The 14,840-nt window shown below is 43.7% G+C and overlaps 1 protein-coding gene across 5 annotated transcripts in view; it reads right to left on the reverse strand.

Moving 5' to 3' along the window:
* Positions 1–14,840, reverse strand: part of kidins220a (kinase D-interacting substrate 220a) — a 100,060-nt gene that overhangs the window by 61,352 nt on the left and 23,868 nt on the right. For all 5 annotated transcript variants that reach the window (XM_083791997.1, XM_083791996.1, XM_083791995.1 and 2 more), the window contains 8 exons: positions 14,165–14,342; positions 13,348–13,512; positions 8,748–8,927; positions 7,805–7,970; positions 7,161–7,312; positions 5,401–5,501; positions 4,603–4,788; positions 3,731–3,871 (listed from right to left, as the gene is read on the reverse strand). In XM_083791997.1, the coding sequence (XP_083648123.1) occupies positions 3,731–3,871; positions 4,603–4,788; positions 5,401–5,501; positions 7,161–7,312; positions 7,805–7,970; positions 8,748–8,927; positions 13,348–13,512; positions 14,165–14,342 (1,269 nt within the window). The remainder of the gene's footprint in view (positions 1–3,730; positions 3,872–4,602; positions 4,789–5,400; positions 5,502–7,160; positions 7,313–7,804; positions 7,971–8,747; positions 8,928–13,347; positions 13,513–14,164; positions 14,343–14,840) is intronic.

Raw genomic sequence — 14,840 nt, forward strand, 5'->3', positions numbered from 1 at the left:
CAGTTTGAAAGTGGTTAATTTGTGATTCTGATCTAACTTGGCATACTGTAGGTTTAGGAATCGCTAAATATAAGATATTTCCGCGTGTGGCATCGTTGCTATTAAAGCCTCGCCTTAATAGTAGATTTTAGTCAAAAGAAGTCATTCTTCTGAAAATAACGATGTCGACGTGCTCTCGCTGAGAGTTTCAGGGCCAAGCAGGTCTGTCCTTCCTAAAACAAGCTCACGTTGTCCTTTGAGGATAAATCACAGTCACGCACTCTCTGATGTTTAAGCTTGTTTTAGCTAACAGCTAGCGAGGAGTGCTTCGGGGGCAAACCCTCATCCTAATCCATCAAATTGAAATAAACCACATTAAATGAGCACATATCAAAATGAAAAGATGCCAAATTAAACGACGAGCCTGAGTGACATCTGACACTAATGGCTTTGGAACGCTGCGACTCCCAGCGCTAGTTTAACTGACTAACGACCGTTTCAAAAAGCCGATTGTCAGCAAACAGCACATGACGGGAGGGGGAGGGGGGGGGAGGGGGGGTTTCCCACTCTTCTAACTAAGGGATAGTGTCCCAAGTGTCACAGGACACTGATTTGCGTGTGATTTGTCAGACCCCATGCCAGCGCTGAGCGCTCCCAGGCCAGTGAACCTACTGTACCGTTCTCACACCCTTCCTTTCTCCAACTGAGTCACCGTCTTAGGAATAGCAACTTGTGAAGATCATACCATTACAATTTACAATTTACAATTTAGGCATTTAGCAGACGCTCTTAATCCAGAGCGACTTACATTTAAGCAAGAACAAAAGCATGGGAATACATCACATAAAAGCATTTATCATGAAACATGCGTAAGCTAAGAAGGTAACAGTGGAATATCTATATAATGAAACTATACATACACTATACATATAAACTATACATATTTACTACTATGCTATACATATGTACTATGGTGTGCTATGACTATATACAATACAATTATAGTGCTGTCTACATAACATGCTATAAGTCTGTGTCAAATGCTATCTAAGCCAACAGAAATGCTATCTAAGGGGTTAGGGTAAGTGCTATGGGCCATGATGGAGTCTGAAAAGGTGGGTTTTCAGGCTACGGCTGAAGATTGGGAGTGATGCTGCAGTTCTGTAACCTGACGCTGCCAGATCCAAGAAGCTTGCTACACAAATTTGTTTCACAGCTTATTGGGATCTGGGATCGCGGAAGCAAATTCGATGACGGGGCTATCCTTTTTTTCAAGATACTTGGTAGATGATTGGATGGGACCGTCTGTCTATCACTGTGTGGGCGTGCAAACACAACCAATCATATTGACGTGTCTAGATAGCTTCACATCCGGTTTCGCACATATCCCGCCCTTAGCTCACGCTGATTGGTCCGGTACGGAACGGATTTTTGTCAGCTCAACTCCCTGAGAGATCCCAGATGAAGACTGTGTTGGGGAACATGGTTACCCAATACCGCCCTCATCTGGCAGCGTCTGGTTAGCAGTTCTGTCCTTACGACCACATTAGCCAGTAGTAGTAGGAAAAAATATTTTTTTAACAAAATAAACAAACTAGGAAAAAATAAAGACATATAATCACTAAGTATGCTTTTTTTTTTTTTTTTTTTTTTTTTTTTTTAAGATATTTTTTTGCGGCTTACGCCTTTTATTGATTTTTTGAAGGGACAGACAGTAGGCTGACAGGAAACGGGAGAGAGATGGGGGGGTGACATGCAGTAAAGGCCGTGTCGGGTCCGGGAGTCGAACCCGCGGCACACTGCGACTGGATTACCAGTCCGGTGCCCAGACCGTTACGCTACGGCCTGGGCCACTAAGTATGCTTTTTGTGCTCAAACTGACTGGCCGTGTGTGTCCCTATTTATGTCTGTCTGTCTGTCTGTCTGTCTGGGGTATGACCAGCTGCAATCCCGCTGGGTGACATAAAGTGGCACTGTTGAGCAGCCTAGTAAGCCTACATTCACACTGAGCACTATAACAATAACAATAAAAGGTATAACGAACAATACAACTGTACCGTACAGTATTACAGAGTAAAGAAAACAATCACAAGAAAAGTATAGTTGCACCGCTCAGTGGTGTGATTTTGGTGTGATTTTTAAATCTGCTCTGAAGAAGGCTGTCGTCGAAAACACGTTAGCATTCTTCTCAATGAAATATGGAAAATTGCATCTGAGCCAGTCTTTAAAGGACAACTTTAGTTTTTTTCAACCAAGGTTCATGTTTTAGGTTGTTATTAGAGAAAGTAAAAGATGAGTGTTAATCTTTTTTCATTTGCTGCTTTCTTTCGTTTTAGGGATTTTAGCTGTTTTTGACAGGGGGGGGGGGGGGCGGGGGCATTCGAGCATGGGGCTTTTTACAAAATATGGTGATTTCTTTTTTTATTATTTAGTATAGTCCTACTAGACCCCAAGAAATTACAGCTGGCCACAAAAGATCACGAGATCTACTGAACGTGTCAAACTGCATATTGAGCCTATGACACACAGTGTGGCTTCCCCCCAGTAGGCCTCCTTCACATTCAGTAGATCCTGTGATCTTCTGTGGCCAGATGTAATTTCCTGGGGTCTAGTAGGACTATAGTAAATAATAAAATAATAAATCGCCATAATATTTTGTAAAGAAATACATATTTAGCCCCATGCTCAAATGCCCCCGCCCCTCCTGTCAAAAACAGCTAAAAATCCCTAAAACGAAAGAAAGTATAAAATGAAAAAAAATTAACACTCATTTTGGTGTTAGCATCATGTCGTGCTTTAGCTATTTAAAAATAGCAGATCTACAAGCTCATAGCGCGCCACCGAGTGGCGCGCTACGAGCTTGTAGGTCTGCTATTTTTGAAAAATCGAAGAACGACTGACATTTTTAGAATCTGATCTCAGGTCAGAATGGGTTAATCAGACCAGTGTGTGTCCAGTGGAAACCTTCGTATGAATCTGATCTCAGGTCAGAATGGGTTAAATTTGGAGTGCCGCTTTTTCCACTTTGTTTGGTTTCTGAGTTAACTCCCCCTATACTTGGAAAACAAAGTAGACTGGGGTTGGTTCAGTATTTGGTCCCCTCTCTACACCACATCTGTTCTCTGACACAAAGGCAGATCTACAAGCTGGCAACGGGACGCGCTGTGAGCTTGCGGGTCTGCTATCTTCTGTGAACGTTTCCTTCATCATAGTGGGGGAGGAGGGGTGCTATAGCTAGGGTTCAGGTGGTTCAAAGTGGAATCTTCAGCTCCAACAGAAGACGCTTTGACGGGACGGGGAGGTGCTCTCAGAGAGAGAGACACAAGATTACATTAGGACACAGGAGACCGCCATTCTCTGGAGGATTACTCCTCCAAATAACAACATTTAGCCGAAGGAAATTCTATTACGCCAGCTGGGGAGGAGGAATATGAACTTGGAGGCGATCTGGGACAGCTGTGGAGACAGCGGTGGCCACTGAGCAGTGTGTGTGTGTGTGTGTGTGTGTGTGTGTGTGCGTGTGTGTGTGTGTGCGTAGGTGAAAGAGCCACTGAGAGGTAAAGTCCACATGACGGATTCTCTACAAAAGGCCCTCTCACAGTTGGAGATTTGCATAATGGATATGGATATTTAATTATGAAGTTCTTTTGAATTATCCTGTTAGAGGGAGCTGCACCCACCCACCGCACATGGTCACACACACACACACACACACACACACACACGCGCGCACACACACACACATACACACCGTGTCCAGCATCTGTAGCACTTTGTCCTGCTCGCAGGCGTCCAGGCCGTCGATGATGACCGCCATGCGGGTCTGGTTCTGGGTGAAGCCGTCGATGGTCTTGGCCATCTTGGACATCAGCTCCACCTCGTGCTTCAGCACCTGGTGTGGAAAAAAAGACAAGAAAAACACTCAACAAGAAGCGAACATGACGCAAAATGATTAATTATTATAAATATATTTCTATATAGTGTGTGAAACGGTATACGGTGGAGATAAAAACAAGAACGACTTGAGTCATAAACGCCAGGTGCGGCAAGCGCTGCTGCTTGACCGTCTGCGTTGTGCGTGCGTCTTTACCCCCATTTTTTTCGTTCGTTCATTTCCGACTTTTGTTGGTTCACTCACTGTTTTGTTATGGCTTTCCTCTAGCTCCAGTTAGCTCATAACATCAGCTTCTGTCGCCGTCCAAAGTCACTGGTGTTAACGTGAAGCCAACACGGCTTCACGTTGTGGCGTTCAGAGTATGGGTTGTTATGCCATTCAGACTATGGGTTTTATGGGTAAGTCCCATTAGGCTTAGAGGCAGCCAATCATGAAAAAGTGCCCACTAAGGTCGTCACTACAGTCGTCAGTACGTGCTAGTAGAGAGAAGTAGCTAATGTAGTCCAGGCGCTTTTCAAGCACCTGGCAAAAAAATAATCCTGTGGATCCACAGAGGAACAGCGTTGCTCCAATAATGTGAACCTCTAGCCTGGCATGGTCAGACTAACATACATATACACTGTATGGGCCCCTGGGCACTGGCCCGGGTCCATAATGTAGCATAATCCGTCCATACATCGATACATCGTCTTGGGGGAGCTTTTCAGAGTGCATTGACTGTATAATACCTTCATGAAGCCTTCACTCTTGAGTTTGGTCAGGTTGTTGGCGGCGCTGTGCAGGCGTTTCCTCTGGGAGTTGAGCACAGAGTCGGCCACCTGCCACCACGTCCTGCAGTTGAGCAGCAGAGCCAGACCCACCACGCTGGCCATGCCTATGAGCACTGCGTTCACCGTCAGGTTCAAAGGGTCCACCTGGAGGAGCACACAAAGCAGTCCAATGGGTTTTTTTTGGCGTAGACCCGATTTAAAAACATTCACTTTGAAAGAATATATTATATTCAAAGATTTGCGCCACATTTTTACGATTTTTCAAAAAATAGCAGACCTACAAGCTCGTAGCGCGCCACTCGGTGGCGCGCTATGAGCTTGTAGATCTGCTATTTTTCAATAGCTAAATTATAACATAATGTTTAAAACACCAAAAGGGGTTCCCGCCCCAAAATGGGTTAGGATGGTAATCTAGTCTGACAGCACGTTGCGGGTTACTGTCAAACTGAAACTACTAAAATATCAATAAAGCCACACCAAATATCTAAATAAAAACATTCATTTTTACAGAGAAAAAAAGGTAAAACACTACTAACTAAAGCTGCGATTCTCTATCAGTGGGGATGTGTAGATTGACATGTTGGACTGATATCACATGGAGATATTTTGGTTCCATTTGTACACATTCAGAGTTAAATTAACAGTGAGGATTTTTTACCATATCGGGGTCTTGAGAGATGCAAAGTACACTAAAGGGTCCTTGAAATTAAAAATATAGGTTGAGAATCACTGGTGTATATACTTTAAAAAAAGTACCTTGAAAATGGCCAGCAGAGCCACTCCAGTGATGAGGCAGCCCAGAGTCAGTGCAAACAGCACAAAGGATGGAACGCAGCACGTCTTCTTCCATTTCTTACCTGCACAGTGAGAGACATGGATGGATGGGGGGGGGGGGGGGGGGAAGACAGAGAGAGACATGGATGGATGATGGGGGGGGGAGAGAGAGAGAGAGACATGGATGGATGGGGGGGGGGGGGGGGGGAAACAGAGAGAGACATGGATGGATGATGGGGGGGGGGAGAGAGAGAGAGACATGGATGGATGATGGGGGGGGGGGGGAGAGAGAGAGAGAGACATGGATGGATGGGGGGGGGAAGAGAGAGAGAGAGAGAGAGAGAGAGAGAGAGAGAGAGAGGTTTAACCCAATTAGGCCTGACGTCGAAATAAAAACTCTTCTGAAAGAACATATATTCAAAGATTTGCGCCACATTTTCACGACTTTTCAAAAATAGCAGACCTACAAGCTCTTAGCGTGCCACTCGGTGGCGCGCTACGAGCTTGTAGATCTGCTATTTTTCAATAGCTAAAGCATAACATGATGCCAACACCAAAAGGGGTTCCCGCCCCAAAATGTTTTTTTAAAGAGAGATTAGTATTGTGGAACAGACTGAATGGGGGAACAGGTGAAAACGTTTACCGGTACCTCCTATTGACATTAAATAAACTTCTATAATCTGAGAAATAGAAGAATAATAGTGTTGGAACTTTTGTAGGGAATAAAACGTTATTCTGACCTGATCTGTATGGTGATATAACATGTGGTCTCACTGCTCTTCCAGTTAGTCATTTAAACCCTGTGTTCAGGTAGGAAGAAATCTACCATTGAGACCTGAAACCAGATTCTACAAATGATTCTTGAAATCATGACTGTTTTCTGGAAAAATCTATGTTTCTATCTATGTCAGGTCAAACTATTTCATGTCAAGGACCTCAAAACTTATACTGTATGCAATGTTCCCTCTGAGCAAACACTCAAACCTCCTGAGCAGACATCAGCAACTACTGAGCAAACATACGTCACCTTGACACCAACTATCCAAACGTTGTGAGCGACCCTCACTTCACACAGGTGTGATTTTTTTCTTTTTTTCCAAAATGGATTTTGGTATACGAGTGAATCAATGAATAGTTACATAAGGTTACGCACTACAAGTTACAACATTTTTATTTTATATCAAGGTAGTAGGCTAGCAATGTTAGGAATATTCAGGTAGTCTATATCAGTGGTTCTCAACCTTTTCCGGCTGTGACCCCCCAAAGTAATCATATTTGAACCGGGGAGTGGGGACCCCCCACCAAGACAAGAAACAGAATGGTTCCACAAAAAAAATAGTGAAAATAGCCGATCTACAAGCTCGTTGTGAACTTTGTAGTTGCCTCTTTCTTATATTATTTAACAATCTGGCCAATGTTTGACCAGTTTTTATAGCATGGTTTGCCGATTACTTTTGGTGGTATTTGAATACCACCACGGGCGCACCTTAGGGGGAACATTGACTGTATGTATTTGGCCACCGGCCGCCCCATCTGAAAATATGTTGTTCCAGGGACCCCCCAGAAGCAAAGATAGGAGTTAAAAACGTTTGCTGTGAACGCATATATACTCAAAATTTGCACATGATTTTCAAAAATAGCTCCCATTTTTCAATAGCTAAAAGTTTAAAATAATGGTTAAAAGTGGTTTAAAAGCTAAAGGTGACACAGATGCATTCCAGGTCAATGCGTCGTTAACGCACCTTGGATCTCGTCGTTCTTGAAGACCCTGAAGAGCCTGGTGGCCATGAAGCCGAACTCCCTCTCGCAGGCGTCAGAGAGGGTGGCGATCATCTCCGCCATGGAGGTCTCCCCTCCCACGCTGGACAGGCGGTTGTAGTCTGTGAACAGGAACCTGTAGGGAGAACAGACAAAGTCCACATGGACATGGACACGGCAGCTCAGTCAGAGACAGCTTCATCCATGTGCCAGAGAATAGTGTAGAAGCAACTACATTTCAGACGCATTTACTCATGCATTGTAGTCTGTGTATAGAAGATGCTTGTTGTGATCCTGTGTGTATTGTTGTTTATTCTGGATTTGTACCAACCTGCTCATCATGAGCAGTTAGGGGTTCAGTGTTGCTCAAGGACACTTTGGCATACTAACCCAGGGAGAGCCGGGGATCTAACCGGGAAGCTTCCGATTCCCAACTCCCAAGCACGCGCTCCATCTCCTGAGCCACTGCTGCACCAGCAGTGTGTGTGTGTGTGTGTGTGTGTGTGTGTGTGTGTGCGTGCATAAGATGGCTAGCAATCACATAGATGCTGGCAAACAATGCTTAGAGAGCATGTGTTCTTTCTGTGTGCGTGCGTACGTGCGTGCGTTTCGTGCGTGCGGCTGTCACCTGACGGGCAGGGCGCGGGTGGTCTGCTCGGGCAGCTCGGGGGGGTTGACGAACATGAGTTTGAGCAGCAGTTCCATGTATCCCACCTGGCGGGCCAGACGGGTACTGATGACCCAGGCCCAGTTCCACTTCTCCCCCTCACGACGGCCTCCGAAGTACACCAGCACTGGAGACACAGGAGAACAGAACACATTACACTAGTACACCAGCACTGTAGACACAAGAGAACAGGATTACTACACTAGTACACCAGCACTGGAGACGTCACAGAACAGAACACCATGCTCTTACTGAAACACACATCTATCTGTTACTACACTAAACTACTAAACTAAACTATATTAATTTTACATTTCCATTAGTGGTCATGTAGATGTCCCAGAATGGACGGTTTTTGGGAAAAAAAACCTTAATATACAAAAGGAAGACATCATTGCACAGAACAACCACACCAAGGGGTCTAATGAAGTACTGTCACCTCATAAAACACATGAAAAACTGGAAAAAACAAATACAAAAATCACAGCACTTCACTCTATCTTTAAAAACAAAACCGCACCACCTTGGAACAGAACAGTGAACAGTAGTGTAGTGAGAATGGCTTTGATAGTAGTATTGCCTGCATAGCGGCACCCTCTAGTGATTGATAGTAGTATTGCCTGCATAACGGCACCCTCTAGTGATCGAAATGCACTGCAATGACAGCAGGAAATTACCCCCGTCAAGTGAAACAGGTACATGTAATGATAACATCAAAATAATAATTATAATACTAAGCTACAATTTATGTGTCGCTTTTCAAAACAGTTACACTTAAAAGTACAGACAAAATACTATTTAGAGAGGTGATTTGTGTGTGTGTGTGTGTGTGTGTGTGTGTGTGTGTGTGTGTGTGTGTGTGTGTGTGTGTGTGTGTGTGTGTGTGCGCGTCCCCCCCTCTCACCAAAGAAGGTGTAGATGAGTGCCAGCAGGCTGAGGGACACAGCGATGGCCAGCCGGGGGTCCACGGTGAAGCCCAGCACCGTGGCCACGCCCCCACACAGCACCAGCGTCAGGAACACCACCAGCCAGGAGAACTGGAACAACGGCTCCACCTGCTGGCCCGCAAACGTCTTCATCTCATCTGAGAGAGGAAGGACCCATTGAACACGTTATTATATTACCCCATTAGGACCTGATTCTACAAACGTCTTCATCTCATCTGAGAGAGGAAGGACCCATTGAACACGTTATTATATTACCCCATTAGGACCTGAGGACCTGATTCTACAAACGTCTTTATCTAATCTGAGAGAGGAAGGACCCATTGAACACGTTATTATATTACCCCATTAAGACCTGATTCTACAAACGTCTTCATCTCATCTGAGAGAGGAAGGACCCATTGAACACGTTATTATATTACCCCATTAGGACCTGATTCTACAAACGTCTTCATCTCATCTGAGAGAGGAAGGACCCATTGAACACGTTATTATATTACCCCATTAGGACCTGGTTCTACAAAGGTCTTCATCTCATCTGAGAGAGGAAGGACCCATTGAACACGTTATTATATTACCCCATTAGGACCTGATTCTACAAACATCTTCATCTCATCTGAGAGAGGAAGGACCCATTGAACACGTTATTATATTACCCCATTAGGACCTGAGGACCTGATTCTACAAACGTCTTCATCTCATCTGAGAGAGGAAGGACCCATTGAACACGTTATTATATTACCCCATTAGGACCTGATTCTACAAACGTCTTCATCTCATCTGAGAGAGGAAGGACCCATTGAACACGTTATTATATTACCCCATTAGGACTTGATTCTACAAACGTCTTCATCTCATCTGAGAGAGGAAGGACCCATTGAACACGTTATTATATTACCCCATTAGGACTTGATTCTACAAACGTCTTCATCTCATCTGAGAGAGGAAGGACCCATTGAACACGTTATTATATTACCCCATTAGGACCTGAGGACCTGATTCTACAAACGTCTTCATCTCATCTGAGAGAGGAAGGACCCATTGAACACGTTATTATATTACCCCATTAGGACTTGATTCTACAAACGTCTTCATCTCATCTGAGAGAGGAAGGACCCATTGAACACGTTATTATATTACCCCATTAGGACTTGATTCTACAAACGTCTTCATCTCATCTGAGAGAGGAAGGACCCATTGAACACGTTATTATATTACCCCATTAAGACCTGAGGACCTGATTCTACAAACGTCTTCATCTCATCTGAGAGAGGAAGGACCCATTGAACACGTTATTATATTACCCCATTAGGACTTGATTCTACAAATGTCTTCATCTCATCTGAGAGAGGAAGGACCCATTGAACACGTTATTATATTACCCCATTAGGACCTGATTCTACAAACGTCTTCATCTCATCTGAGAGAGGAAGGACCCATTGAACACGTTATTATATTACCCCATTAGGACCTGATTCTACAAACGTCTTCATCTCATCTGAGAGAGGAAGGACCCATTGAACACGTTATTATATTACCCCATTAGGACCTGATTCTACAAACGTCTTCATCTCATCTGAGAGAGGAAGGACCCATTGAACACGTTATTATATTAACCCATTAGGACCTGATTCTACAAACGTCTTCATCTCATCTGAGAGAGGAAGGACCCATTGAACACGTTATTATATTACCCCATTAAGACCTGAGGACCTGATTCTACAAATGTCTTTATCTCATCTGAGAGAGGAAGGACCCATTGAACACGTTATTATATTACCCCATTAGGACTTGATTCTACAAACGTCTTCATCTCATCTGAGAGAGGAAGGACCCATTGAACACGTTATTATATTACCCCATTAGGACCTGATTCTACAAACGTCTTCATCTCATCTGAGAGAGGAAGGACCCATTGAACACGTTATTATATTACCCCATTAAGACCTGATTCTACAAACGTCTTCATCTCATCTGAGAGAGGAAGGACCCATTGAACACGTTATTATATTACCCCATTAGGACCTGATTCTACAAACGTCTTCATCTCATCTGAGAGAGGAAGGACCCATTGAACACGTTATTATATTACCCCATTAGGACCTGGTTCTACAAACGTCTTCATCTCATCTGAGAGAGGAAGGACCCATTGAACACGTTATTATATTACCCCATTAGGACCTGGTTCTACAAACGTCTTCATCTCATCTGAGAGAGGAAGGACCCATTGAACACGTTATTATATTACCCCATTAGGACCTGAGGACCTGATTCTACAAACGTCTTCATCTCATCTGAGAGAGGAAGGACCCATTGAACACGTTATTATATTACCCCATTAGGACTTGATTCTACAAACGTCTTCATCTCATCTGAGAGAGGAAGGACCCATTGAACACGTTATTATATTACCCCATTAGGACCTGAGGACCTGATTCTACAAACGTCTTCATCTCATCTGAGAGAGGAAGGATCCATTGAACACGTTATTATATTACCCCATTAAGACCTGAGGACCTGATTCTACAAATGTCTTTTAAATCATGACAGTTTTCTGAAAGACATGCGTTTCTATGGAAATCGGGACATCATGAAAGTGTTGTGGCGCTGTCATTGGGCCCAAAAAAACCCATATCCCCATAGAGGTCCATGTATTTGGGCCCAACTTCACCTAGACTGTATTACCTTAATAAACATGGTCATGAATACTTTCTGCTTCCAGTCACTAGTTTAAAGTCTCATTTCTAATGTCATAATATTCTTTTTGGAAAATGATGGTCCCATTTATTGAAAAAATGACCATAAAGTCGCGTATGTTCTGAGGGGCGTGGCTACCGTTACAGTCTATGATCGGGAGCAACCCCCCGTTCGAGTCAAAATAAAAACCAACTAAGAAGAAGGGGGGGAAGTCCCGCCTCGTTGTCTGGGCCAGCCAATGGCCAGCTGGGCCAAAACGGATCTAGAAAGATGGCGATTTACAATACAAGGACTGAGTGGCTTCATTTTACGCCCATATCAGACCCGGCGAACGCTTTGTCCATATTCTTTTACAGTCTATGGTCGGGACCCATGAGGGGGGTCACGGACACATTTTTATGGGTCCATTTATTTTTGGTTTACTACGTTTTGTTTTGAATTATTGGTTATTTCAAAACATTATCAAAAATAATTCCCCCCCCCATAAAAGGACAACTCCTCATGCATTAAACCAATATCCATGAAGAAATAAAAGAAAAATCAAAGAAATTAGAACAAATATTTAAGAAGTAGTGAAGAGCTCACAACGCGGTGCGAAGCGTTGCGTTGTGAGCTTGTAAATCTGCTATTTTCAGTAGTTTGGGTCCTGTTTTGGGTCACGGGTTAAAAAAGTTTGGGAACCACTGCTTTAGATTTACTAAACTGAACCCGAGTTGTCTCTGTACTTCGGCCAATTTTTGTCAAAAATAGCTGATCTACAAGATCTATTTTTGGCTAATGTCGGTGGTTAAAAGTGTTTAATCCATTTTGGGCGGGAACCAATTTTGGTGTTAGCATTATGTTATGCTTTAGCTATCTACAAGCTCATAGCGCGCCACCGAGTGGCGCACTACGAGCTTGTAGGTCTGCTATTTTTTTTTTTATCGAAGAACGACTGACATAGAAACATAGCTTTTTCAGAAAACTGTCAGGATGTAGAAGACATTTTTTTAATCTGATCTCAGGTCAGAATGGGTTAATTTCATCACAGTACAGTAGCACAGCCACAAGCTATGCTAGTAAAAACAGAACACAAAAAGCCCCGGGGGCATTTCTTCCATAGTGGTCCATTGTAGAGAATGGAAGAGGAAGACCGTTTGGCCCAGAGAAAAACATTGCGTTAAGTTTAACGATTAACTCATTTGGAGATTTGGGGAAGATTATTGTAGTACAATTTGTGAATATGACATTACAACAGTTTGTCCATTCTCTCTCTCTCTCTCACCATTAAAACATTTGTACACTTTAGTTAAAACTCATTCTTGGCCAAGTACTTATTTGACTTATTTTCACAGATAGCCATCCAGGCCAAAGACGTTTTTTTTTATTTTATCTTACAACTCTCTTTCTAAAAAAAAATAAAACAAATCTATGTTGGGCCTGTGCTAAACTATTGCTACTGCCATCTAGCGGTGGATGAGTTTTAACCCATTCTGACCGGGCACCCATTTTGGTGTCAGCATCATGTTATGCTTTAGCTATTTAAAAATAGCAGATCTACAAGCTCATATCGCGCCACCGAGTGGCGCGATACGAGCTTGTAGGTCTGCTATTTTTGAAAAATCGAAGAGCGACTGACATTTCTAGAATCTGATCTCAGGTCAGAATGGGTTCATCAGGACCAGTGTGTGTCCGGCGGAAACCTCGTATGAATCTGATCTCAGGTCAGAATGGGTTAATAGTGAGGGTGTCACAGAGCAGCAGTCAGTATACTCAACTGTACTGTGCATGCAGCGCTGCTGCTGCATCAGATGCTGGACATGCTAGCTTGTGATGTACATTTTTGTTATGGACATACAAAAATGAGCAGGCAGACTTCCTTACCCTCCAGTTTCTTCAACAGGAAGGACTTCCCGCTGCCCCACTGGGCGTACAGGCCCACGCAGATGGGCGGCTGCATGGTGGGCTCGCTCAGGATGTCGGCCAGCGCACTGGCATACAGGTCATAACCCAGCATGTCCCCGTCGGACTCGGAGGGAGACAGGTGCTCTGGGACAGACAAGACATTGGATTAGCACATTTATGTTAATGGAGCTTTTTATTTTTGCTTTATAAAATTAAATGTATTTGTTTGTTTGTTTGTTACTTATCACTTTATAGTAACAACGTTTTTCATAGTTTCATAGTTTATACATACTGCTTGCTTTGGCAACATATAAGACATTCATGTCATGCCGCTGAAAAATAATTATAATCGAGTTGAAGCAAAAGAAAGAAAGACAGAGAGAAAGGGAGAGAAAGTCCAAGCAATATGGGAGAATAAATTATGAAGAATAAACAGAAGAGAGTACAGTATTAGAGTTTGAGAACATAGAGACTTCAGAGAACAAAACTCTATCAATTGAGGGCAGTATGACTATTAGCTGTGTCTAAAGTCTAGTTCAGGCCAATGATTTGAGACGCCACAAAACCACCTTAAGTCTGATTTATTCTTCAGCCGCGCTGGTGTAGTACAGCACGGCAAAAATAGCCGATCCACAAACTCCCAAAGCATCACATCTGCAGCGCGTTGTGAGTTTGTAGATCAGCTATTTTTGGTGTACAGCACCGTTGTACAAGGGGGCATGCCATGAATCAAGCATTATTAGGGCATTGTGGGGAAATATTGCAGCGGTGTGAATTTCAACGATGCGTCTCTTACTGGCTCCAAATATCTGAGTGAGGATGCTCTTCTGGTGGGTGCAGTCGATGTTGTAGGGCGTCTCTCCGGCCTTGTTGGGACGGTACAGAAGGCGGCCATCTTTAGGGTTCCTCAGGAGCAGCTCGGCCAGCTTGCGGCTTCGCCCTCGGATGGCGATGTGGAGCGCAGTGTCTCCTTTCTGATGGAAGGGACAGTGATTTTTTTGTTTTACTAGGACAGTCGTTCTAACGGATTACATTATTATAGCGCTTTTCTATGCACAGAGTGCGTACTGCTTACTCAAAGCGCTTTACAAAAGGTCCATTCATTCATATGTTGGTGAAGTGGCGAACAGTCAACGCCAGCGTCCTCACTTCCCACATTCACACACCAATGGTGGCGACCAGTGGAGGCAATGTAGGGTTCAGTGTCTTGCCCAAGGACACTTTGACATGTGGACAGGAGGAGGAGCCGGAATTCAAACAGCCGTCCTATGGATCATTGGACGACCTGCTCTACCTCCTGAGCCACAGCCGCCCCCTACATTCTCATCCTCTTACTTTTTTGAATTTGTACTTTTGTATTTGCCCGCAGAGCCCCATCTGAACATGTTTTGTGCCAGGAACCCCCCCATATAAGATTTGTGCTGTTAAAATATTAAAATAATATTACTTTCGAGTAAGTGGTTAAACATCCC

This window comes from Protomyctophum parallelum (assembly GCF_964188405.1).
Source record: "Protomyctophum parallelum genome assembly, chromosome: 20".
NCBI classification, from domain to species: domain Eukaryota; kingdom Metazoa; phylum Chordata; class Actinopteri; order Myctophiformes; family Myctophidae; genus Protomyctophum; species Protomyctophum parallelum.